Raw genomic sequence first — 27,352 nt, 5'->3', positions numbered from 1 at the left:
TTTTAGGACTAAAGGGCGGGGCTAGGGGCGGGGCCTCTTCTCAAGAGCATGAGACAGGGCTGAGCCTCTATATCTCTCCTGAGAGGCCTTTTAGGACTAAAGGGCGGGGCTAGGGGCGGGGCCTCTTCCCAAGAGCATGAGACAGGGCTGAGCCTCTATATCTCTCCTGAGAGGCCTTTTAGGACTAAGGGGCGGGGCTAGGGGCGGGGCCTCTTCCCAAGAGCATGAGATAGGGCTGAGCCTCTATATCTCTCCTGAGAGGCCTTTTAGGACTAAAGGGCAGGGCTAGGGGTGGGGCCTCTTCCCAAGAGCATGAGATAGGGCTGAGCCTCTATATCTCTCCTGAGAGGCCTTTTAGGACTAAAGGGCGGGGCTAGGGGCGGGGCCTCTTCTCAAGAGCATGAGATAGGGCTGAGCCTCTATATCTCTCCTGAGAGGCCTTTTAGGACTAAAGGGCGGGGCTAGGGGCGGGGCCTCTTCCCAAGAGCACAAGACAGGGCTGAGCCTCTATACCTCCCCTGAGGTGCTGGTTAGAACACGGGGGCGGGGTATAGAGGCCCCGCCCCTCCTCTAGCCCCACCCCCTGTGTCCAGGACAGGGATAGAAGCTCAGCCCTACCTCAGAGCTTGTAACTCCGCCCATCCCAGTCCTGGCTGTCCATTGGTGGCAGTGACGGTTCAACCGAGAGGCAAACTAGTCATTTGCCTGTGGCGCCATCCTGTAGGGGGCCCTTGGCTGCAACTTGCCTTGCAGCAGCCAAACAGAAGGAATCAGGCTCCACGTGGAGCTGGCTTGGGTCCCTTTGATCCTTTTGCCTCCCCTGTAAAGCAAGCAGTGGGATTGGGGGGAAAGGGAGAAGGGAGAAGGGGGAAAGGAGCGAGGGAGTGTGGGGAGAAGCCAAGCCACTGTGACCCACTCACTGCCTTCCCATTTTAGTAAGTACTACCTGTGCCCAGCCACGCGTTGCTGTGGCAAAGTGGTGGTGGTATTGGTTAAAAGTTGTTGTGGAATTTTTATTTGACGTTATATGTATTTTTTTAAATTAATTTTATTGTAACTTATCTGTTTTATTTATTATATTTTATTATTTTGTTGTATTATTTTTAGTTATTTTGTTATAGTATTTTATTGTATTAATTTTTGGTGTTTTTAATTATTTTTATTGTATTATTTGTATTTATTTTATTTTTTATTCTTTTATTAACACTGGGCTGAGTGGGTTGCTAGGAGACCAAGTGGGCGGAGCTTAGCCTTCTAAGCGGCAGCAATTCGATAAAAACAATTATTGCTCTCCCTTTAAGTAGGACTTTATTTTTCTTTTCTTTTTGTTGTATCAACCTAGAGGCATGGATGAGGGGCTGTGATGTCATTTTTCGAGGTTGTGGAGTGTTTACTTTTGTTGTTTTGTCCGCTGCCGTGATGCCATCATTCTTTTATATATATATATAGAAGATTGTATGTACATATAATTTGTAAGCCACTCTGAGTCCCCTTTGGGGTGAGAAGGGTGTGATACAAATGTAGTAAATTAGCGTTTTTAATTATTTTTTAGTGTTTTTTATTATTTTTATTGGGTTGCTAGGAGACCAAGTTGGAGGAGCTTAGCCTTCTCACTGGCAGCAATTGGATAAAAGCAATTATTCCTCTCTCTCTCTAACTGGACTTTATTTTTCTTTTCTTTTTGTTGTATCAACCTAGAGGCGTGGATGATGGGTTGTGTTGTCAAATTTTGAGGTTGGGGGGCCTGTAGTTTTGTTGTTTTGTGGGTCGCCGTGATGCCATCACTCTTTTATATATATAGATTTTTCTATTTGTGAGTCCATTTAAGGGGCTTGTTTTGCTTGGGGAGGGGGGGGGGCGGGGGGGGGCTTTGCTAACGGGGTTTATTGTTGTTGTTGGAAGAGGGACCAGGCCTTGGGGCCTTGGATCCTTTTACCTTTGGGCCCTCTCTCTGTTCTCTTTCCTCCCAACCATTCCTACTACCTGCTGCTCTTTCTCGTTTCCCTTTTGCAACATAAATGAGGGGGATCCTTTTGTTTGCAATGTGTGTGTGTGTGTGTATACATACATACATATACACACATATATACATAACTAGCTGTGCCCAGCCATGCGTTGCTGTGGCAAAGTGGTGGTGGTATTGGTTAAAAATTGTTGTGTAATTTTTATTTGACGTTATTGGTATTTTTAAATTAATTTTATTATAAGTTATCTTTTTATTTATTATATTTTATTATTTTCTTGTATAATTTTTAGTTATTTTTTGTTATTATGGTACTTTATTGTATTAATTTTTAGTGTTTTTTAGTGTTTTTTTATTATTTTTTATTGGGTTGCTAGGAGACCAAGTTGGAGGAGCTTAGCCTTCTAACTGGCAGCAATTGGATAAAAGCAATTATTCCTCTCCCTCTAATTAGGACTTTATTTTTCTTTTCTTTTTGTTATATCAACCTAGAGGCATGGATGAGGGGTTGTGCTGTCAATTTTCGAGGTTGTGGGGTGTTTACTTTTGTTGTTTTGTCCGCTGCCGTGATGCCATTACTCTTTTATATATATAGATATTGGGATTTACTATGGGAAGAGAGATGGAGATTCCCCCATTTTTGAATGTAAACAATCCAAAAAAGACTCCAAAGGCTTTGCATTAGCTCCTGAAAGTATCTTAGATTGGAAAGGGGGAACCCCAAAGGACATCTAGTCCAACCCCATGAAGAAAACCACAAAATCCAGCCCTGGTTAAAGATATATATATATATATATATATATATATATATATATATATATATATATGTAATAAACACACTACTGTGCATATTAATATACATATTAATGTAATAAACACAATACTGTGCATATTAATATATATATTAATGCAATAAACACTATAATGGGAGTTTATTACATATTGATATACCTATTAATGTAATAAACACAATACTCTGCATACTGACATACATATTAATGTAATAAACACTATAATGGGAGTTTATTACATATTGATATACCTGTTAATGTGATAAACACAATACTATGCATATTGACATACATATTAATGTAATAAACACAATAATGAGAGTGTATTCATTATTTATTTTATTTTATTTTATTTACTACATTTATATCCCGCCCTCACCCCAAAGGGGACTCAGAGCGGTTTACGAATAATATTTACGTAAAATGTATTATATTATCAGCATCGCACAATATTAGCAGAGCATAATGATACCGTAATAATAATACAGATTTTCAGAACATAACACAGTAATCATATTCTATATTATATTCTGATTCTGCCAACTTTGCAGTTCAAAGATGTGCAAAATGTGAGTAGATCAATAGGTACCGCTCCAGGCTGAGATAGGGCGGGGTAAAAATGCAGTAAATATATATATTTTACCCTCAGAGGTTGTGAGATCTGTTGGAAACTAGGCAAGTGGCATTTATGTATCTGTAGAATTTCAACAGAAAGGAATAAACCATGAAAATGAACAAAATCTGAGTATTAAAAAAGCTAAAATTGGGACAGTAAAAAAAGAACATCACTCAGAAGATAAGAAACAATCAGGGCCAGTTAACCCTTCCAAACAAGGGATTCCCCCACGCAGGAAGCAGCCAGTTCTTGAAGCTGAAAGGCTTTTCCATGCAAATCAAGGTGGCCAATTCAAATATTCACACCTGCCTCAAACAGAAAAGAGTTATTCCTCCCACCCTGAACATTCCACAGATATAGAAACCCCACTTGCCTATTTTCCAACAAACCTCACAACCTCTGAAGATGCTTGCCATAGATGTGGGTGAAACGTCAGGAGAGAATGCTTCTGGAACATGACCAGACAGCCTGGAAAACTCACAGCAACCCAATGATTCCGACCATTAAAATATTTCATAACACATATCCGTGGAATGTTCAGGGTGGGAGAAAGAACTCTTGTCTGTTTGTTGGAGGCCAGTGTGACTGTTGCCATTAATCACCTTGATTAGCATTGAAAAGCCTTGCAGCTTCAAAGCCTGGCTGTTTCCTGCTTGAGGGAATCCTTTGTTGGGAGGTGTTAATCAATCAGGAGAGAATACTTCTGGAACCTGTTGTCAAAAGCTTTCATGGCCAGAAACACTGGTTTGCTGTGGGTTTCCCAGTCTGTATTGCCATGTTTCAGAAGCAATCTCTCCTGATGTTTCGCCCACATCTATGGCAAGCATCCTCAGAGGTTGTGAGGTCTGTTCGAAACTAGGGAAGTGGGGCTTAATTATTTGTTGAAAGTCCAGGTTGGAAGAGAAAGAACTCTTGTCTGCTGGAGGCAAGTGTGAATGTTGCAATAGGCCACCTTGATTAGCACTGAATAGCCTTGCAGCTTCAAAGCCTGGCTGCTGCCTATTTGAGGGAATCCTTTGTTGGGAGGTGTGAGCTGCCCCTGATTGATTCATGTCTGGAATTCCTCTGTTTTTGTGTGTGTTGTTCTTTATTTACTGTCCTGAGTTTTTAAATACTGGTAGCCAGATACTCTTCATTGTCATGGGTTCCTCCTTTCTGTTGGAATTGTCCACATGCTTCTTGTGGATTTCCATGACTTCTCTGTTGTCCGACATGGTGGTTGTGAGAGTGGTCCAGCATTTCTATGTTCTCAAATAATATACTGTGTCCAGGTTTTACCCCTTAGCTTAAATGGCTAAGGGGGGAAAGCAAGGGGCTTGAGGCTGTTAGGAATTGTGGGAGTTGTAGTCCAAAACGCCTGGGGGGCCAATGTTTGCCCATGCCTGGTAGGTAAGTGCACTTGCTGTTGCATCTTTGCTGGAAAATAATTCTGTGTACATTTAGAAAAGCATAAATACTACATATTTCAAGTAATGCATCATCATTTGATCATTTCATAGAATTCCAGCAGATTCTCAGAATGTGTAGGACGCATGGGGGTGGGAATTTATGAGTAGCTGTCACACAGCCATATAACCCAGTATATCAAGGCAGAATAACCCAAAATATCTGCTTTGAACTGGGTTATCTAAGTCCACACTGCCCTATATCCCAGTTCAATGTTTGGTGTTAAATTCGCAAATATAGTAATTCCTACATAACATTACCATGTATTGAACTGCTTTTTCTGTTAATTTGTTGTATAACATGATGTTTTGGTGCTTAATTTGTAAAATCATAACGTAATTTGATGTTTAATAGGCTTTTCCTTAATCCCTCCTTATTATCCAACATTTTTGCTTATCCAACGCTTTTGTTTTTCAGTGATTGGTTTTTTTTGGGGGGGGGGGGGGGCGCCAAAATTCTGTTCGCCTGTACTTGAAAATTTCCTAGGGCCGGCTCTGATTGGTGGCCCCGCCCACCTTCCCCTCCCAGCCCTGCATCTTGGACTAGGGGAGAGGCTCAGCTCTGCCCTCTTGAGCAGGAGCCACGCCCACCCTCTAAGCCACACCCCTTTTCCAGGGAGCGCTGAGTCATATTTTTTCTGGAAAGGGGGTGGCAGGCCAAATAGGTTTGGGAACCACTGACCTACATGGTTTGGGTCCAGGTTTGCTACAGGATCGGCTTCTCCCAGACCTCCTTTCTGTCTGTTCTGCCCTGTCTGTCCAAACGGCATTGAATTTTTGCCACCTGCCCTGAGTTGTCTTGGGGAGATAGGGCGGAATATAAATAGTTATGATTATATTAATATTACAATATTAATACAATTATATTAATATGCCCCTTTGGACACTCAGGTCCTCTGGGTTTTACATTTATTTCAATTAGCTGGAACCTGACTGGCAACACAAAGCCCAAGAATAGGACGTTGTTGCTCTTTCATCCAGAGATGCTTAAGATGAGCCCAGGCGCCACGACTGAAGCCGAGGGAGGGCGGTGGAGGAGAAATCCCTATTTAAGAAGCACATTTGCGAGAAAACGGGGGCTTTGTGGTGCTCGGATGATGGCGGGTCAGGGACCCCGGGTGCCGCACAGCACCTGTGTCTCCGTTTCGGCACAAAAGGGAGAAAAAGGTACGGAAAAAGGTAGACAAAAGGCCGTATCAAAGCAACGCTCCTCCATTCCCCGGGGAACTCAGCCTTCTTGATGATTTCAGCATTTCCAAAAGGAAAGGCTTTCATACAAGGACCATTTCATCCTAGATTTCAAGTATTTCCTCCACCACAGACATCCCAGTTATAGAGAGTGCCGTGAACATGTCAAAGAGCCTGCCAATGTCCTTCACAAACACCACCCAAGTGAAGGCTTTCATACGAGGACCATTTCATCCTAGATTTCAAGTATTTCCTCCACCACAGACATCCCAGTTATAGCAAGCGCCGTGAACATGTTCAAGAGCCGGCCAATGTCCTCCACAAACTCCATATTATCCACCATTCAAGTGAAGGCTTTCATACGAGGACCATTTCATCCTAGATTTCAAGTAATTCCTCCACCACAGACATCCCAGTTATAGACAGCACCGTGAACATGTCCAAGAGCCCACCAATGTCCTCCACAAACACCACCCAAGTGAAGGCTTTCATACGAGGACAATTTCATCCTAGATTCCATGTATTTCCTCCACCACAGACATCCCAGTTATAGAGAGCGCCGTGAACATGTCCAAGAGCCCACCAATGTCCTTCACAAACACCACCCAAGTGAAGGCTTTCATATGAGGACCGTTTCATCCTAGATTCCATGTATTTCCTCCACCACAGACATCCCAGTTATAGAAAGCGCTGTGAACATGTCCAAGAGCCTGCCAATGTCCTTCACAAACACCACCCAAGTGAAGGCATTCATACGAGGACTATTTAATCCTAGATTTCATGTATATCCTCCACCACAGACATCCCAGTTTATAGAGAGTGCCGTGAACATGTCCAAGAGCCTGCCAACGTCCTTCACAAAAACCACCCAAATGAAGGCTTTCATACGAGGACCATTTCATCCTAGATCTCATGTATTTCCTCCACCACGGACATCCCAGTTATAGAGAGTGCCGTGAACATGTCCGAGAGCCCACCAATGTCCTCCACAAACACCACCCAAGTGAAGGCATTCATACGAGGACTATTTAATCCTAGATTTCATGTATATCCTCCACCACAGACATCCCAGTTTATAGAGAGTGCCGTGAACATGTCCAAGAGCCTGCCAACGTCCTTCACAAAAACCACCCAAGTGAAGGCATTCATACGAGGACTATTTAATCCTAGATTTCATGTATATCCTCCACCACAGACATCCCAGTTTATAGAGAGTGCCGTGAACATGTCCAAGAGCCTGCCAATGTCCTTCACAAACACCACCCAAGTGAAGGCATTCATACGAGGACTATTTAATCCTAGATTTCATGTATATCCTCCACCACAGACATCCCAGTTTATAGAGAGTGCCGTGAACATGTCCAAGAGCCTGCCAACGTCCTTCACAAAAACCACCCAAATGAAGGCTTTCATACGAGGACCATTTCATCCTAGATCTCATGTATTTCCTCCACCACGGACATCCCAGTTATAGAGAGTGCCGTGAACATGTCCAAGAGCCTGCCAACGTCCTTCACAAAAACCACCCAAATGAAGGCTTTCATACGAGGACCATTTCATCCTAGATCTCATGTATTTCCTCCACCACGGACATCCCAGTTATAGAGAGTGCCGTGAACATGTCCAAGAGCCTGCCAACGTCCTTCACAAAAACCACCCAAGTGAAGGCTTTCATACGAGGACCATTTCATCCTAGATTCATTGTATTTCCTCCACCACAGACACCCCAGTCTGAGAGCCCTGCCAATGTCCTCCAGAAACACCATACTTGGTCCACTGGTCTTTTGCAAGGTTCTGCTGAGTGGCGTGCCAATCCTTTGCACTCTTTCCTTGCAAAGTGAGGCCAATTTGAGAGGAAACCAGTCCCGCCAAAGCTTCTCCCCCAAAGAAGCTCTTCTTCTTTCTCTTTTGTGCCAGAAACCATCTGGCTGCGTGGGAGGAAGGCGATAAGAGGCAGAAACATCCCAAAGGAGTGTCAGACCTAGATCTCCCTGCTTCACATCACGGGGAAGAGAGGCTGAAATAGTCCAGGAAGGAAGGAAAGAAGGAAGGAAGGAAGGAAGGAAGGAAGGAAGGAAGGAAGGAAGGAAGGAAGGAGAGGTGACATAAAGAATAGCAGACTTCTCCAACGAGAAATCCACAAGGAACCAAGTCGGAAGGCCTTCCTTACCTGAGGATTTGAATGCCGTCAGCTGCACAGCCTGAAACGAGAGAAGGAAAGGAGAGCATGGGCTTGCTTTGAATGTTGGAGACACATCCACACAACCCAATACGAGTATGGCAGACACCCAGTTAGTAGATACTAGATTATTATTATTATTATTATTATTATTATTATTAAACTTTATTTGTACCCCGCTAACATCTCCCGAAGGACTCGATGCGGCTTACAAAGGCCAAGGCCTCAACACACAATGTAACAATACAAAACAAAAAGCAAATTAAAACAATTAAAACAGTATAAACCACAAGCAATAACAATACGCTAAAACACAATAGAACTGGGCCGGGGCCAGAGTAATGGGTACAAGATTAAAAGTGCTGATGTGACAGGTGATATATAAGGCTTCTAGGGCAAGTGCAGAGTGCGATATGCGATCTTAGTTCTAATAAAATGCTGATGGGACTTGGTGTTGGAGATTTCCTATTAATCTGGGAATTATTATTATTATTATTAAACTTTATTTGTACCCCGCTAACATCTCCCGAAGGACTCGATGCGGCTTACAAAGGCCAAGGCCTCAACACACAATGTAACAATACAAAACAAAAGGCAAATTAAAACAATTAAAACAGTATAAACCACAAGCAATAACAATACGCTAAAACACAATAGAACTGGGCCGGGGCCAGAGTAATGGGTACAAGATTAAAAGTGCTGATGTGACAGGTGATATATAAGGCTTCTAGGGCAAGTGCAGAGTGCGATATGCGATCTTAGTTCTAATAAAGTGCTTATGGGACTTGGTGTTGGAGATTTCCTATTAATCTGGGAAGGCACATTGGAACAGCCAGGTCTTCAAGTTCTTTCTGAAGACTGCCAATGTCGGGGCCTGTCTGAGATCCTTGGGGAGGGTGTTCCAGAGTCGGGGGGCCACCACGGAGAAGGCCCTGTCTCGTGTCCCCACCAACCGCGCTTGCGACGCAGGCGGGATCACGAGCAGGGCCTCTCCAGATGAATCATAGAATCATAGAATAGTAGAGTTGGAAGAGACCACATGGGCCATCTAGTCCAACCCCCTGCTAAGAAGCAGGAAATCGCATTCAAAGCACCCCGACAGATGGCCATCCAGCCTCTGCTTAAAAGCCTCCAAGGAAGGAGCCTCCACCACGGCCCCGGGGAGAGAGTTCCACTGTCGAACAGCCCTTCTCACTGTGAGGAAGTTCTTCCTGATGTTCAGGTGGAATCTCCTTCCTTTCCTGTAGTTTGAAGCCCTTGTTCCATTGTGTCCTAGTCTGCAGGGCAGCAGAAAACAAGCTCCCTCCCTCCTCCCTATGACTTCCCCTCACGTATTTGTACATGGCTATCATGTCTCCTCTCAGCCTTCTCTTCTGCAGGCTAAACATGCCCAGCTCTTTAAGCCGCTCCTCATAGGGCTTGTTCTCCAGACCCTTAATCATTTTAGTCGCCCTCCTCTGGACGCTTTCCAGCTTGTCAACATCTCCCTTCAACTGTGGTGCCCAGAATGGGACCCAGTGTGATTCCAGGTAACGTGGTCTGACCAAGGCAGAATAGAATAAGGGGGAGCATAACTTCCCTGGATCTAGACGCTATTCCCCTCTTGATGCAGGACAGAATCCCATTGGCTTTTTTAGCAGCCGCATCACATTGTTGGCTCATGTTTAACTTGTTGTCCACGAGGACTCCAAGGTCTTTTTCGCACACACTGCTGTCAAGCCAGGCATCGTCCCCCATTCTGTTTCTTTGATTTCCATTTTTTCTGCCGAAGTGAAGTATCTTGCATTTGTCCCTGTTGAACTTCATTTGTGAGTTTTGGCCAATCATCTCTCTACTCTGTCAAGATCGTTTTGAATTCTGCTCCTGTCTTCTGGAGTGTTAGCTATCCCTCCCAGTTTGGTGTCGTCTGCAAACCTGATGATCGTGCCTTCTAACCCTTCGTCTAAGTCGTTAATAAAGATGTTGAACAGAACCGGGCCCAGGACGGAGCCCTGCTTGTGGCACTCCACTTGTCACTTCTTTCCATGATGAAGACGACGCATTGGTGAGCACCCTTTGGGTTCGTTCGCTTAGCCAATTACAGATCCACCTCACCATAGTTTTGTCTAGCCCACATTTTACTAGTTTGTTTGCCAGAAGGTCGTGGGGGACTTTGTCGAAGGCCTTACTGAAATCCAGGTACGCTACATCCACAGCATTCCCTGTATCGACCCAACTCGTAACTCTATCGAAAAAAGAGATCAGATTAGTCTGGCATGACTTGTTTTTGGTCAATCCGTGTTGACTATTAGCAATGACCGCATTTGTTTCTAAGTGTTCGCAGACCACTTCCTTAATGATCTTTTCCAGAATTTTGCCTGGTATTGATGTGAGGCTGACCGAAGTGAACGCGTGGGTTCGTAGACGGAGATGCGGTCACGGAGGTCGGATGGTCCCAAACCGTTCAGGGCTTTGTAGGTAAGCACCTGCACCTTAAATTGGGCTCGGAAAATAAATGGCAGCCACTGGAGCTCCTTGAACAGGAGGGCTGACCTCTCTCTGTAAGGGGCCCCAGTTAATGTCCTGGCTGCCGCTCGTTGGACCAGTTGGAACTTCCGAGCTGTTTTCAAGGACAGCCCCACGTAGAGCGCATCACAGTAGTCTGGAGGTGACCAAGGCGTGGACCACCCCGGCCAGATCAGCCTTCGCGAGGTACGGTCGCAGTTGGCGCACGAGTCTCAATTGTGCGAAGGCCCTCCCAGACACCGCCTAGGACGCCTGAGCCTCGAGCGCAAGCGATGAATCCAGGAGGACTCCCAGACTGCGGACCTGTGGCTTCAGGGGGAGTGTAACCCCGTCCAGCACAGGTTGCCACCCTACACCCCGGTCAGGATTACGATCGACCAGGAGGACCTCTGTCTTGTCGGGATTGATCTTCAGCTTGTTCCTCCTCATCCAGATAGACACAGCGGCCAGGCACTCAGTGATGGCCAACCTATGACACGCGTGTCAGCACTGACACGCCTAGCCATTTTTGCTGACACAGATTGATTATGTCTTTTGTGGCCAAATTCGGTGTGATGTGGTCTATTGGTTTTGTTGTTTACTCCATGGGAATTATGCACATTACATTATCATTATATCATTCTATTATTATTCTATTATTATTGTAGTATATTATTATATTATTACTATTGTATTATTATTATATTATTCATTATTCACAAGTACATTGAAACTACAATAGAGAAAAATCAGCGTGGAAACTGCAAGAGGTACCATAGATTGTTGTACATGGAAATAATGGTAAGAAATAGTTTTTGATAGTTTTTGCCTTGATATTAACATTATATCCCATACTATGCTGTGCCATACATTCTCTATTGCCTCGATATAAGTCCCCAAATAAGGTCCGTGGGCCGGATGCGGCCCTCCAAGGTCATTGACCTGGCCCCTGTCCACCTGGTTTTTGGAGATCTCTTTGCTTATCTGTGGTCTTATGAGATTGTCTAGATGGTCTTTGAAGGTCTCTTTGCTTAGCTACGGCCCTATGAGACCATCTAGATGGCTTTTGGAGGTCACTTTCCTTACCTATGGTCCTATGAGACCATTTAGATGGCCTTTGAGAGTCCCTTTCCTTACCTATGGTCTTATGAAACCATCTAGATGGTCTTTGAGGTCCCTTTCCTTATCTATGGTCTTCTGATGGCCTGATGAGATCATCTAGATGGACTCTGAAGGTCCCTTTCCATACCGATGGTCTTAGGAGACCATCTTGATGGTCTTTGGAGGTCTCTTTGCTTACCTATGGTCTTATGAGATTGTCTAGATGGTCTTTGAAGGTCTCTTTGCTTAGCTACGGCCTTATGAGACCATCTAGATGGCCTTTGAGGGTATCTTTCCTTACCTATGGTTTTATGAGGTTGTCTAGATGGCCTTTGGGGGACCTTTCCTTACTTATGGTCTTATGAGACCATCTAGATGGTCTTTGAGGGTCCCTTTCCTTATCTATGGTCTTCTGATGGCCTTATGAGATCATTTAGTTGGCCTTTGAAGGTCCCTTTCTTTACCGATGGTCTTATGAGACCATCTAGATGGTCTTTGGAGGTCTCTTTCCTTACCTATAGTCCTATGAGACCATCTAGATGGTCTTTGAGGGTCCCTTTCCTTACCGATGGTTTTATGAGATTGTCTAGATGGCCTTTGGGGGACCTTTCCTTATCTATGGTCTTCTGATGGCCTTATGAGATCATTTAGTTGGCCTTTGAGGGTCCCTTTCCTTACCGGTGGTCTTATGAGAACATCTAGATGGTCCTTGGAGGTCTCTTTGCTTATCTATGGTCTTATGAGACCATCTAGATGGTCTTTGAGGGTCCCTTTTCTTACCGATGGTCTTCTGATGGCCTTATGAGATCATTTAGTTGGCCTTTGGAGGTCTCTTTGCTTATCTATGTTCTTAGGTGATCATCTAGATCAGGGGTCCCCAAACTAAGGCCCTCCAAGGTCATTTCCTTGGTCTCTGTCCTAGACTGTAGACTTAGGGTTGACCTAAGTCTGAAATGACTTGAAGGCACACAACAACAATCCTAATCTTTTACTATTTCATCATAGTCGGGACCCCCAACAGTCTGAGGGGCTGTGAATCGGATCTCCACTTAAAAAGTCTGAGGACCCCTGGACTAGAGAGAGCAAATTCCACCTTAATGGCTGTACAGCCCAAAAAACTCACAGCAACCCAGTGATTCCGGCCACGAAAGCTTTCGACAACGCATTAAGATATAATTTCTTCTCTTTTATTTTTCTCGAGCGGTAGCTAACGGAGAGCCGGCCCCAAGCAAGAAGGGGAAGCTCCTCTTCTTGGCACCAAGACCCTCTGCCTGCGTGTCCTTGGCATTCAACGCTCGGTGCGTCTGTGCCCTGGAGAAGGTAATCCCTTTAGCCCAGGCCTCAATCTGGAGGGCCTGGTAGCTTAGCAATGACGCCAAGCCCATCGACTCACACCTGGAGCTGGTGAAGCTGACCGGCGCTGGGCTTCTCCGGTTACCTGCTTTGGCACAGATGGTGGGGCTCCAAAGCCAGCCTCGCACACACAACTGGCATCCCGTTCCTCGGATATTTTCGTAAACGGGGATGTTGATTTGGCTGCGAGGCTACTGATGCCCTTGGATAGCGAGTGAATGGAACATGGCATAATCCTTTGTATTTTCCAACACATGAAATCGAATATCTGAAGGGAAGGGAAGATCTCAACAGCTTCCTCAAATGCCTCATTAAAGTGCGCGGCCTCTGGTTGCAGGCATGGGCAAACTTCGGCCCTCCTGGTGTTTTGGACCAACTCCCAAAATTCCTAACAGAAATGAATTCCAGACATTTGGGCCTAATATGCATGTGTGCTATGTTGTTATGCATAATAGTAATAATAATAATAATCATCATCATCATCATCATCATCATTGAAAACATGATGGAGCACTGGAAAACTGAACTGTTTGTTGGAAATGAAAGCTATGGACTTGTCAACATCAGGAGAGGAATTTTCCAGGGAGACTCATTGTCCCCTCTGCTTTTCATTATTGCCATGATCCCTCTGTCAACAATCTTACAAAAAACAAATCTCGGCTATCAAACATCTAAGAATTCTCACAAAATTTCACATCTGATATACATGGATGACCTGAAGCTGTATGGGAAAACGGAAACTGAAATCCAGTCTCTGACCAACACTGTCCGAATTTTTAGCACTGATATCAACATGGAGTTTGGCTTGGACAAATGTTCGACAGTGGCATTGAAGAAGGGAAAAATCATTGAAAGTGAGGGCATAAATATGCCCAATGGCCAAACAATAAAGTGTCACCAGCCAGAGGCCTATAAATATCTGGGCATATTACAGCTGGACAACATCAAGCATGAACATGTGAAAACTGTGGTCAGCAAAGAATACACACAAAGGGTCAGAAAAATTCTCAAAAGCAAGCTCAATGGAGGCAACACCATCAAGGCCACAAACACCTGGGCCATACCTGTCATAAGATAGACTGCTGGCATCATAAACTGGACACAGATGGAACTGGACAATTTGGACAGAAAAACAAGAAAACTCATGACCATTCATCATTCACTGCACCCTCGCAGTGATGTTGACCAGCTATATCTGCCTAGAAGATCAGGGGGCAGAGGACTCTTACAAGTAAAGCAAGCAGTCAAAGAAGAAGAACATGCCCTGGCAGAATATGTCAAGCAAAGTGAAGAACCTGCTTTGACTGAAGTCAAAAATCAGAAACTCCTCAAAGCACAGCAGACAAAAAAAACAGTACAAGAAAACCGCACTACAAACTAGAGCTGACAGCTGGCACAACAAAACATTGCATGGAAAGTTCCTTGACAAAATTGAAGGAAAAGCTGATAAGGAGAAGACCTGGCTCTGGCTCACGAATGGGACCCTGAAGAAGGAGACGGAAGTATTACTGTATATGCATGTATATGACTAAGTTTCTGTGGGATCACTACTTGTGTATGTGTGTGTTAAGGGAAAAACACCTGGTCAATTACAACTCATAGTTGAGTAATTAGAGCAATCAAGGCTAACAAGCTTGAACCACTCCCTGAATGGGGTATATTTGGGAGATGTTTGTAATGTCTTTTGGGGACTTACTGAATACTTGCTGAGAGCCTACTATGAAGATGCATGAGTTTAATGCAAGGAACTTTATGTGAGTTTTGTTGCTGGAAGTTTTATTGTCTTTTATTACTCTGCTCCTTAAGAGTAAATTTTTGATTTCTCTTCCATTTTCGTGGCTTGTTTTCTTTTGCTCATTGTGGATACAACAAAGGACTGGATAAGTCTGGACAGGACTGCACGCAGTTTGTCTTTCAACAAACCAGTAAAGGGAAGGCCTGATCCTTGCAGCCCAGGAGCAAGACATCAGAACAAAGGCAATTCAGGCCAAGATCGAAAAATCAGCTGATGACCCAAAATGCAGACTGTGCAAGGAAGCTGACGAAACCATTGATCATATCCTCAGCTGCTGTAAGAAAATTGCACAGACAGACTACAAACAGAGGCACAACTATGTGGCCCAAATGATTCATTGGAACTTGTGCCTCAAGTACCACCTCCCAGCAGCAAAGAACTGGTGGGATCACAAACCTGCAAAAGTCTTGGAAAATGAACACGCAAAGATACTGTGGGACTTCTGAATCCAGACTGACAAAGTTCTGAAACACAACACACCAGACATCACAGTTGTGGAAAAGAAAAAGGTTTGGATCATGGATGTCGCCATCCCAGGTGACAGTCGCATTGACGAAAAACAACAGGAAAAACTCAGGACCTCAAGATTGAACTGCAAAGACTGGCAGAAACCAGTGCAGGTGGTCCCGGTGGTGATGGGCACATTGGGTGCCGTGCCAAAAGCTCTCAGCCGGCATTTGGAAACAATAGACATTGACAAAATCACGATCTGCCAACTGCAAAAGGCCACCCGACTGGGATCTGCACGCATCATCCGAAAATAATAATAATAATAATAATAATAATAATAATAATAATAATAATAATAATAATACATCACATAGTCCTAGACACTTGGGAAGTGTTCAACTTGTGGTTTTGTGATACGAAATCCAGCATGTCTATCTTGTTTGCTGTGTCATAATAAAATAATAATAATAATAATAATACATCACACAGTCCTAGACACTTGGGAAGTGTTCTATTATTATTATTATTATTATTATTATTATTATTATTATTATTATTATTATTATTATTATTATTATTTGGTGATACAAAATCCAGCATATCTATCTTGTTTGCTGTGTCATAATAAAATTGTTTGCTATCTTGTTTGCTGTGTCATAATAAAATAATAATAATAATAATAATAATACATCACACAGTCCTACACACTTGGGAAGTGTTCGATTATTATTATTATTATTATTATTATTATTATTATTTGGTGATACAAAATCCAGCATATCTATCTTGTTTGCTGTGTCATAATAAAATAATAATAATAACAACAACAACCCTCCCAGGAATGATTGGGGTTGGACTGGATGTATGTTCCAACTGGAGACTTACCGGCCTGTCCGGTGCCATGATGGCGGAGAGTCCCATTGGCATTTTGGCTCCGAAGTTCCCTGCACGGGGAGGAAAGGGGCGCATCAGAGGAGACGTGGGGTGAAATAAAGGGGGAACCAGCCCTTGTTTGGCCACGTGAGCCTCCCTCTCCCTGGTACCTTTGTGGTTGGGGTTCTTCACCGTGGCTTCCTTCACCGTGGTGCCCTTTGCGGCGTTCTCCATCCCAGAAGGGCTGAACTTGCCCATCTCCCAGGAGGTGTTTCTGGGGCTCGACAGGTAATTGATGGGATGGGAACAGTTCTGAAACAACAAGAGAGTTGGACATATGCTCACCCGGCCCAACCCATCTTCACAGGGGTCTCCGAGTTTGGGAAAGTTTGGCAACGTGACTTTGGAGGGGACCGATCTGAGCAGGACCCACCGTGAAGGACAGCGCCTTCTTCTTCTCCTTCATGCGCTGGATGGCGTTGCGCACCTAAGAGTCAAGCATGAAAGGCATGAGGTTCAGACCCTTCTCTTGCTTCCCTTCCCGTTTTGTTGCCGCCTGGGTCTGGCCTTACCTCACTGTTGTAAATGGCGTAGACCAGGAATATGTAGAGACCCTGCAATGCAAGAAGAGATAATAGAGATAATGGGCTCGGGCTGTGGCGCAGGCTGGAGAGCAGCTGTAATCAATCACTGCAATGAATCACTCTGACCAGGAGGTCATGAGTTCAAGGCCCGCTCGGAGCCTATGTTTGTTTGTCTTTGTTCTATGTTAAAAGGCATTGAATGTTTGCCTATATGTGTAACTAGCTTTGCCCAGCCACGCGTTGCTGTGGCTTATGGTTTCAGAGTGTTGCTCTTTATTTACTGTCCTGATTTTAGAGATTATATTGTTCTGTATTATTATTAATCACTTTGAATGCGATTTCCTGCTTCTTGGCAGAATGGGGTTGGACTGGATGGCCCATGAGGTCTCTTCCAACTCTACTATTCTATGATTCTATATCACAGTAATTATTACATATTATATTGATAATCTTATATTATCTGCTTAGAACTGGATTATATGAGGGCCCTTCTTCACAGCTGTATAAAATGCACACTGAAGTGGATTATATGGCAGTGTGGAGTCCAGATAATCCAGTGCAAAGCAGATAATATAAGATTATAAATGGGTTATATAGCTGTGTGGAAGGGCCTTGAGTCTACACTGCCATCTAATCCAGTGCAAATTAGATAATCTGTGGAAGAGGCCGAGGCCTATGTCTGCCTGTCCCCTGAGTTGAGTTGGTTGCTAGGAGACCAAGTGGGCAGAGATTAGTCCTCTAATTGGCAGCAATTGGATAAAAACAATTATTCCTTTCCCTCTAATTAGGACTTTATTTTTCTTTTCTTTTTGTTGTATCAACCTAGAGGCGTGGATGATGGATTGTGTTGTCAAATTTCGAGGTTGGGGGACCTTTAGTTTTGTTGTTTTGTTGGTCGCCGTGATGCCATCACTCTTTTATATATATAGATAGATGTGATCCGCCCTGAGTCCCCTTCGGAGTGAGAAGGGCGGAATATAAATGCTGTAAATAAATAAATAAATAAATAAATAAATAAACAAACCAGGGGTCCTCAGACTTTTTAAGTGGAGGGCTGATTCATAATAATAATAATAATAATAATAATAATAATAATAAAAAACTTTATTTATACCCCGCCACCATCTCCCCAACGGGGACTCGGGGCGGCTTACATGGGGCCATGCCCAGACACCATACAATATAACAAAATATAAATAGAACAACAAATCATAACACATTGAACAATACAATAAATGATAATATACACTACATTACGCAAAATCAGAAGAACAATAAAACAAGGGCGGGCCACATGAACACTAAGTTAAAATTGATTCATGGTCCCTCAGATTGTTGAGAGGCCCAATTATCATTTGGGGAAAAAAAACCGAATAAATTCCTATGCTCACTGTACATGTCTCATTTGTAGTGCAAAAAAAAAAACAACAACCCAGCAACAATTACTTATTTATTTATTTACTACATTTATACCCCCCCTCTCACCCTGAAGGGGACTCAGAGAGGCTTACAAGTTGTATGTACATACAATATATGATATTATTAGCATAGCATTATATAATACTATATTGTACGATACCATTATACCGTAACATTATTAGTAATATTACATTTAATATATAATATATATTTTGGTGCTTAATTTGTAAAAATCATAACCTAATTTGATATTTGCTTATCCAAGCTTCTGCTGGCCCGTTTAGCTTGGATAAGTGAGAATCTACTGTAAATGAAAGAACAATACAATATTTAATAATAATTTTAACCAACCTATTGTAAACTTATCAGGATTTCAGTGGGAAGTGTGGGCCTGCTTCTGGCCAATGAGATCATCAAATAGGATTGTTGTTGTTGTGCCTTCAAGTCATTTCAGACTTTAGGCTTCACAGTCAGGACAACCAAACAAGAGTTTTTGTTGTGTTGTGGAAGGTTTTCATGGCACATGGAACCTTCTTTTTCAGGCTCACCGGAGGTCAAACGTTGGCACTCTGCATCATGTTATTCTAATGTTATTCTAAGCCTTCCCTGACCCTGAGTTTTGCCTGGAGAGGGGTATAATAAGTCTGCTCTCTCCTAATTATATTTTCCCAACCTTAAATCACCGTGTTGGAGTGACAGCTCTGGATTTACACCCTTCTCTTGCACACTCCTCTCACTCAAGTGGGTTGGAGCCAAGATCCTCTGCCCACATCCACCCTCGCCTTTGTATTTTTCCTCATTGCAAAACTTTGCTGCAAAAGTGCTAATTGAGACCGGCATCCCTTCTCCTACGCAAAGTATGTGTGTATGTGTGCATATATATATGTATGTGTGTGGCTCAGTCTACATTCTTGCACCAAAGTCACAAGACCTACACAAGACCTACAAATGTATTTATTTATGCCATTGCAGCTAATTAATTCTACGTGTGTTAGTACAATAATTACTGTATATACTCGAGTATAAGCCTAGTTTTTCAGCCCTTTTTTTAAGACTGAAAAAGCCCCCCTCGGCTTATACTCGGGTGAGGGTCCTGGTTGGCTTATATTTGGGTCAGCTTATACTCAAGAATATATGGTACATTTATTATTTTTCTCTATTATTATATTTATTATTTTTCTCTATAATTGTTGCTACTATTACATTTGTTTTACTCTATTTTTATTATTAAAATTAATACATTTATTATTTCACTCTGATCTTATTATTATCATTATTATTGCATTTACAGTAGAGTCTCACTCATCCAAGCCTCGCTTATCCAAGCTTCTGGATTATCCAAGCCATTTTTGTAGTCAATGTTTTCAATATATCGTGATATTTTGGTGCTAAATTGGTAAATACAGTACAGTAGAGTCTCACTTATCCAACATAAACGGGCCAGCAGAACGTTGGATAAGCGAATATGTTGAATAATAAGGAGAGATTAAGGAAAAGCCTATTACACATCAAATTAGGTTATGATTTTACAAATTAAGCACCAAAACATGGTGTTATACAACAAATTTGACAGAAAAAGTAGTTCAGTAAGCAGTAATGCTAAGTAGTAATTATTGTATTTGCAAATTTAGCACCAAAATATCACGATGTATTGAAAACATTGACTACAAAAATGCGTTGGATAATCCAGAACGTTGGATAAGCGAGTGTTGGGTAAGTGAGATTCTACTGTAATTGCAACATAACATTACTGCGTATTGAACTACTTTTTCTGTCCAATTTGTTGTATAACATGATGTTTTGGTGCTTAATTTGTAAAATCATAACCTAATTTGATGTTTAATAGGCTTTTCCTTAATCTCTCCTTATTATCCAACATATTCGCTTGTCCAACATTCTGCCGGCCCGTTTACGTTGGATAAGCGAGACTCTACTGTATTACATTTATTATTTTTCTCTATTATTGTTGCTACTATTACATTTATTTTACTCTATTTTTATTATTATAATTAATTCATTTATTATTTCACTCTGATCTTATTATTATTATTGCATTTATTATTTTACTCTATTTATTATTACATGTATTATTTTCCTGTATTTATTATTATTATTCTTACATGTATTATTTTACTCTATTATTATTAAAAGGATACATAAGCACATTTACATTGAAGAAGATGAGAATCATGATTTGATCAGAGCTGGACAGTCTTATCTTAAATTTGAGCTTTATGTAAATATTCAAAAACATTTAACATACTGATTCCTCAATTAATGTAATTTTATTGGTATCTATTTTTATTGCTGAAATTTACCACTCTGGACTTAGACTGGAGTCAATGTTTTCCCAGTTTTTTTGTGATAAAATCAGGTGCCTCGGCTTATATTCGGGTCGGCTTATACTTGAGTATATACGGTAACTCATTCCAAGTGCATTTTGCCAATGCAACTAATTCCAGTCATTAATTAATTCTCCATGCAGATATACCAATTCATTTCAATCCACTCTGGGAGACGAGCAAGACGTACCGTAAGTCAAGTAAATAATGAATAATAATATTAATTATTAACATGTTGAATTCATTGATTCCGTTTGTTCTCCAGGCAAAGGACCCAAGGCAGCTCACAACACATTACAACAAATATCATCTGTCAAAATTATTCATACAAACGTTTAACAACATGTGGAGATAAGGTACGTCGGTATATTTTAAATTGTATACTAATTTTCTGATGTCAAGCCACTTTGACGTCCCCTTTGGAGAGATAAATCAGGGTATAAATAAGTATACAGTGTTCCCTCACTACTTCGCGGTTGACTTTTCGTGGATTCACTGTTTTTCAATAAAAAAGACTATTATAAATCATAAAAAATTACAATTTACAGCCTAAGGAAGGGAGGAAGGAGAAGCCAAAGGGAGCCCAAGTGGCAACGGGAGCCCAAGCAGCAATGGGAGGAGCCCAAGTGGCAGTGGGAGAAGAAGGAGGCGATTTATAAATACATGATTGATAAAGACTTAAAATAGTGTATAACTACTAAAATAATGTATAAATATTAAAATAAATACAGTAGAGTCTCACTTATCCAAGCCTCGCTTATCCAAGGTTCTGGATTATCCAAGCCATTTTTGTAGTCAATGTTTTCAATATATCGTGATATTTTGGCGCTAAATTCGTAAATACAGTAATTACAACATAACATTACTGCGTATTGAACTACTTTTTCTGGCAAATTTGTTGTATAACATGATGTTTTGGTGCTTAATTTGTAAAATCATAACCTAATTTGATGTTTAATAGGCTTTTCCTTAATCCCTCCTTATTATCCAAGATATTCTGCTGGCCCGTTTAGCTTGGATAAGTGAGACTCTACTGTATAGCGTCCCTACTTTGCGGATTTTCAATTATTGCGGGTGGTCCTGGAACCTAACCCCAGCGATAAGTGAGGGAACACTGTAATCTATATAAATAAAAATATAAATATCAGTTTGTTCAGAAACTCAAATTTCAAGTGGCAACGGGAGGAGAAGGAGGCGATTTATCTATGATTCTATGATAAAGACTTAAAATAGTGTATAACTACTAAAATAATGTATAAATATTAAAATAAATATAGCGTCCCTACTTTGCGGATTTTCACTTATTGCGGGTGGTCCTGGAACCTAACCCCAGCGATAAGTGAGGGAACACTGTAATCTATATAAATAAAAATATAAATATCAGTTTGTTCAGAAACTCAAATTTCCCAAATACTTTGGGAAATTGCTTTGAAATTTTTGACACAACGTAGCAATCAAACAGGCGCACGTTTTTATGTCTTCACATACCTACTATTATATAGCTGACACACCTGTGACAGGTAAAAATATTCCCATGTCATAAACAAGAGTTGTCGAAGGCTTTCATGGCCGGGATCACAGGGTTGTTGTATGTCTTTCGGGCTGTCTGGCCATGTTCCAGAAGTATTCTCTCCTGACGTTTCACCCACATCTATGGCAGGCATCCTTAGAGGTTGTGAGGCATGGATAAACTAGGCAAGGTAAGGAGAAAATCTATATCTGTGGATAGTCCAGGGTGTGACAAGAGTCGTTTGTCAGTTGGAAACCAGCATTAATGTTTCAGTTAATCACCCTAATTAGCATTGGAAAGGTTTGTCTCTTGCCTGGGGGGCATCCTTTGTTCAGAGTCATTAGCCATCCCTGGGGCTCCTCTGCCCTCAGAGTGTTGCTTCTTATTTACTGTTTTGATTTTAGAGGTTTTTTTTAATACTGGTAGCCAGATTTTGTTCATTTTCATGGTTTCCTCCTTTCTGTTGAAGTTGTCCACATGCATATATATATATATATATATATATATATATATATATAATACTAGCTGTGCCCGGCCACGCGTTGCTGTGGCAAAGTGGTGGTGGTATTGGTTAAAAGTTGTGGAATTTTTATTTGACGTTATTTGTATTTTTTAAATTAATTTTATTGTAACTTATCTTTTTTATTTATTATATTTTATTATTTTGTTGTATTGTTTTTAGTTATTTTGTTATAGTATTTTATTGTATTAATTTTTTTTAGTATTTTTTTATTTTTATTGTATTATTTGTATTTATTTTATTTTTTATTCTTTTATTAACACTGGGCTGACTGGGTTGCTAGGAGACCAAGTGGGCAGAGCTTAGCCTTCTAAGTGGCAGCAATTGGATAAAAACAATTATTTCTCTCCCTCTAATTAGGACTTTATTTTTCTTTGCTTTTTGTTGTATCAACCTAGAGGCGTGGATGATGGGTTGTGTTGTCAAATTTCGAGGTTGGGGGGGGCTTGTAGTTTTGTTGTTTTGTGGGTTGCCGTGATGCCATCACTCTTTTATATATATAGATATGCTGGATTTCGTATCACAAAATCACAAGTTGAGCACTTCCCCAGCGTTTAGGACTGTGCGATGTGTATGATGATGATGATGATTATTATTATTATTAACATTGAGGCTGGGTGGCCAACTATCAGAGGTGCTTTGCTTGTGCTTTTGGTGCACAAATGTAGAAGGGGGTTGGACTCAATGGCCCAAGGGGTCTCTCTTCCAACTATCTTTATTATCCATGCCTCACAACCTCTGAGGATGCCTGCCATAGATGTGGGTGAAACGTCAGGAGAGAATACTTCTGGAACATGGCCACACAGCCCGAAAGACATACAACAACCCTCTAAACAAGAGTTGTTTCCACAATGGGGACATGGATGGGGAAATGACAAGAAAAGAGTAGGGAATGGTTCTTTTTCTTCAACCCACCCTCAACTCGTATAAAATGGACTGTCCGTCTCTCTTTAGCACCCCCTTGTGGCCTCCGCCCAGATGACAGTATGGGATTAATTTGGTGGAGAGGGAGCTGCATGGTCTTCTTCGAGTGCCACTCACCTGGAGGGAGTTGAGCACAATGAAGATGTAGGCCCAGGTGACGCTGAGGTGGACCAGGACCCCGCACACCCAGGTGAGGCCGAGCACCGGGAGCAGCACCAGCACCGGCTTGGCGGTCGCCCTGAGCAAAAGACAAACCACAGCATTCACTTTGCCACAGGAGAGTTTTTGAAATGGCTGGAATCTAACTCAAATCTAACTCTCACCTTTTGGGGCTAAATCACCTTGCAAAAATCAGGGTGCACATTACCGTGTTTCCCCAAAAATAATGTCGTATATTAATTTTTGCTCCCAAAGATGTTCTAGGTCTTATTTTCAGGGGATGTCTTATTTTTCCATGAAGAAGAATTCACATTTATTGTTGAACAAAAAAAAATGAACATTTATTACAGTAGAGTCTCGCTTATCCAACGTAAACGGGCCGGCAGAACGTTGGATAAGCGAATATGTTGGATAATAAGGAGAGATTAAGGAAAAGCCTATTAAACATCAAATTAGGTTATGATTTTACAAATTAAGCACCAAAACATCATGTTATACAACAAATTTGGCAGAAAAAGTAGTTCAATACACAGTAATGCTTTGTAGTAATTACTGTACAGTAGAGTCTCACTTATCCAAGCCTCGCTTATCCAAGCCTCTGGATAATCCAAGCCATTTTTGTAGTTTTCAATTTATCGAGATATTTTGGTGCTAAATTCGTAAATACAGTAATTACTACATAGCATTACTGCGTATTGAACTACTTTTTCTGTCAAATTTGTTGTATAACATGATGTTTTGGTGCTTAATTTGTAAAATCATAACCTAATTTGATGTTTAATAGGCTTTTCCTTAATCTCTCCTTATTATCCAACATATTTGCTTATCCAAGCTTCTGCCGGCCTGTTTAGCTTGGATAAGTGAGACTCTACTGTATTTACGAATTTAGCACCAAAATATCATGATGTATTGAAAACATTGACTACAAAAATGCGTTGGATAATCCAGAACGTTGGATAAACAAGTGTTGGATAAGTGAGACTCTACTGTATATACTGTACAGTAGTTGTCACCATAAACCAGCATAACCAGACAAACTGTGGAACCTATCAAGAATTTCTTGTTACTACCAATATTTCCATGTACAACACTTTATGGTGCGTACATTTACCGATCCTGCATGCTCTGGTGTTGTGTTCACCGGATATGCTTCCAAACAAAACCTTTGCTAGGTCTTCTTTTCAGGGGATGTCCTATTTTTCCATGAAGAAGAATTTACATTTATTGTTGAACCAAAAAATGAACATTTATTCTATACTGTACAGTAGTTTTCATCACAAACCAGCATAACCAGGCAAACTGTGAATCTTATCAATAATTTCTTGTTACTACCATTATTTCCATGTATAACAATCCATGGTGCGTACATTTACCGATCCTGCATGCTCTGGTGTTCTGTTTGGCAGGCATGCTTCCAAACAAAAACTTTGCTAGGTCTTATATTCGGGGAGGCCTTATATTTAGAAACTAGCTGTGCCCGGCCACACGTTGCTGTGGCGAAGTATGGTGGTATGGGAAATTGAGGAATTGGTGGTAGTTAGGTAAAGGGTAAAGGTTTTCCCCTGACATTAAGTTCAGTCGTGTCTGACTTTTGGGGTCTCCATTTCTAAGCTGAAGAGCTGGCGTTGTCCGTAGACTCCTCCAAGGTCATGTGGCTGGCATGACTGCATGGAGCGCCGTTACCTTCCCGCCGGAGCAGTACCTATTCATGTACTCTCACTTGCATGTTCTTGAACTTTAGGGTTGGCAGAAGCTGCCTAAATGAGTCCTAACTCTGCCTGTCCCCTGGGCTGAGTGGGTTGCTAGGAGACCAAGTGGGTGGAGCCTAGCCTATGTTTAGTATGGCTATGTTTAGTATGCATTTGGTTGTTTGTGTCCTGTGAAAGTGGTGAGGGTAGAGGGGGTCTATGTCCCTGTGTAGTATTGTATAGTATGTATACGTTGTCCATGTGTTGTGAATGCTTGGATTGTGTCCTGCTGCATAGTAGAAAGGGTTGGGCTGGATGGCCCTTAGGGGTCTCTCCAAACTCTTGTGCCTGTCCCCTGGGCTGAGAGGGTTGCTAGGAGACCAAGTGGGTGGAACTTAGCTTTGTAACTGGCAGCAATTGGATAAAAACAATTATTCCTCTCCCTCTAATTAGGACTTTATATTTCTTTTCTTTTGGTTATATCAACCTGGAGGCGTGGATGATGGGTTGTGTTGTCAAATTTCAAGGTTGGGGGGCCTTTAGTTTTGTTGTTTTGTCGGTCGCCGTGATGCCATCACTCTTTTATATATATAGATTCAGCAAAACCTCTACTAGGTCTTATTTTCTGGGGATGTCTTATTTTCGGGGAAACAGGGTAGATTTGCATCATAGGGTAATCTCAGTGCTGAGCTAAAGCAGCCAAATTCTCTGTTCTCCCCAAAATCTTGAAGATTCCCCCCAAGAAAGTGCAGGAGGGGGGTCTTCCTGCCCCAAATTTCAAGGCTGGAATGGGCTAAAGTGTTATCTAGAACGGTGGAGATGTGACCTTGGAATCCTGGCCTTTGCAGCCAACAACATACTTTGCATGCTGCAGAAACTGTTTTGTTTTAAACCGGTGGTTTTTGCAACAAGAAAGCGAGAGGTGCGCAGAGAGACAGAAGCCACAACATAAAGGCAGGGAAATAAAACCATTGCAACTTATCGGGTCCCGTCTTGGATTGCAACCCCATGAATAAGCCAACCCAGCAAGATGGCTCCAGGGATGTCACCCTGCCCTTTGATGCCAGCTTTCACCCCCGGCTTTGCAAACTTTGCCACGTTTATTTGTGCATCTCCAGGAACAGTGTGTGCTTGGTGGGGGCCAAACGGCGCCACATGAATGGCAACAGGAGACTCCTGGGCTTTATCGGCACTTGGGGAAAGGTCCCGGCATCAACAAACAGGGCAAAAAGGGGCCGGAAGGGATGCCGAGATGAACGTTGGGAGAGAGCCCAAGGCATTGTTTGTGCTTTTAGGATGGCCACGAAACTTGTCTTTCAAATATCTCTTGCAACGGAAGGGATTCCTATTGGGAATCATCCTGGACTACTCAAGTCTAGATGTAGTTAGATAGATGATAGATCAATGATGGGCAACCTTCACCAAAAAACCTAGCATGACTTGGGTGGTGTGTCACTTTGAGAAAAAAACCATAATTTCGCAATATGTATAGTTTAAATAACAAAAATATATAATCTATATATACAGTAGAGTCCCGCTTATCCAACGTAAACGGGCCGACAGAACGTTGGATAAGCGAATAACTTGGATAATAAGGAGAGATTAAGGAAAAGCCTATTAAACATTAAATTAGTTTATGATTTTACAAATTAAGCACCAAAACATTATGTTATACAACAAATTTGACAGAAAACGTCGTTCAATATGCAGTAATACTATGTAGTAATTACTGTATTTACGAATTTAGCACCTAAATATCAGGATTTATTGAAAACATTGACTACAAAAATGCGTTGGATAATCCAGAACGTTGGATAAGCGAGTGTTGGATAAGTGAGACTCTACTGTATAAAAGAGTGATGGCATCACGGCAGCGGACAAAACAACAAAAGTAAACAACCCACAACCTCGAAAATTGACATCACAACCCCTCATCCATGCCTCTAGGTTGATACAACAAAAAGAAAA

At 41.8% G+C, this 27,352-nt stretch overlaps 1 protein-coding gene across 1 annotated transcript in view; it reads right to left on the bottom strand.

Annotated features, from left to right (window-relative positions):
* The window catches only part of adgrd2 (adhesion G protein-coupled receptor D2), a 52,217-nt gene that overhangs the window by 4,228 nt on the left and 20,637 nt on the right, over window positions 1–27,352 (bottom strand). Inside the window, exons 19-24 of the mRNA XM_062959324.1 lie at window positions 23,655–23,775; window positions 16,811–16,852; window positions 16,672–16,725; window positions 16,409–16,550; window positions 16,251–16,309; window positions 8,174–8,204 (exon numbers count right to left, since the gene is read on the bottom strand). Of these exons, the coding sequence (XP_062815394.1) occupies window positions 8,174–8,204; window positions 16,251–16,309; window positions 16,409–16,550; window positions 16,672–16,725; window positions 16,811–16,852; window positions 23,655–23,775 (449 nt within the window). The remainder of the gene's footprint in view (window positions 1–8,173; window positions 8,205–16,250; window positions 16,310–16,408; window positions 16,551–16,671; window positions 16,726–16,810; window positions 16,853–23,654; window positions 23,776–27,352) is intronic.

This window comes from Anolis carolinensis, unplaced genomic scaffold (genome assembly GCF_035594765.1).
Source record: "Anolis carolinensis isolate JA03-04 unplaced genomic scaffold, rAnoCar3.1.pri scaffold_7, whole genome shotgun sequence".
In the NCBI taxonomy this organism is placed as follows: Eukaryota; Metazoa; Chordata; class Lepidosauria; order Squamata; family Dactyloidae; genus Anolis; species Anolis carolinensis.
This window is presented reverse-complemented; position numbering and strand designations above follow the sequence as displayed.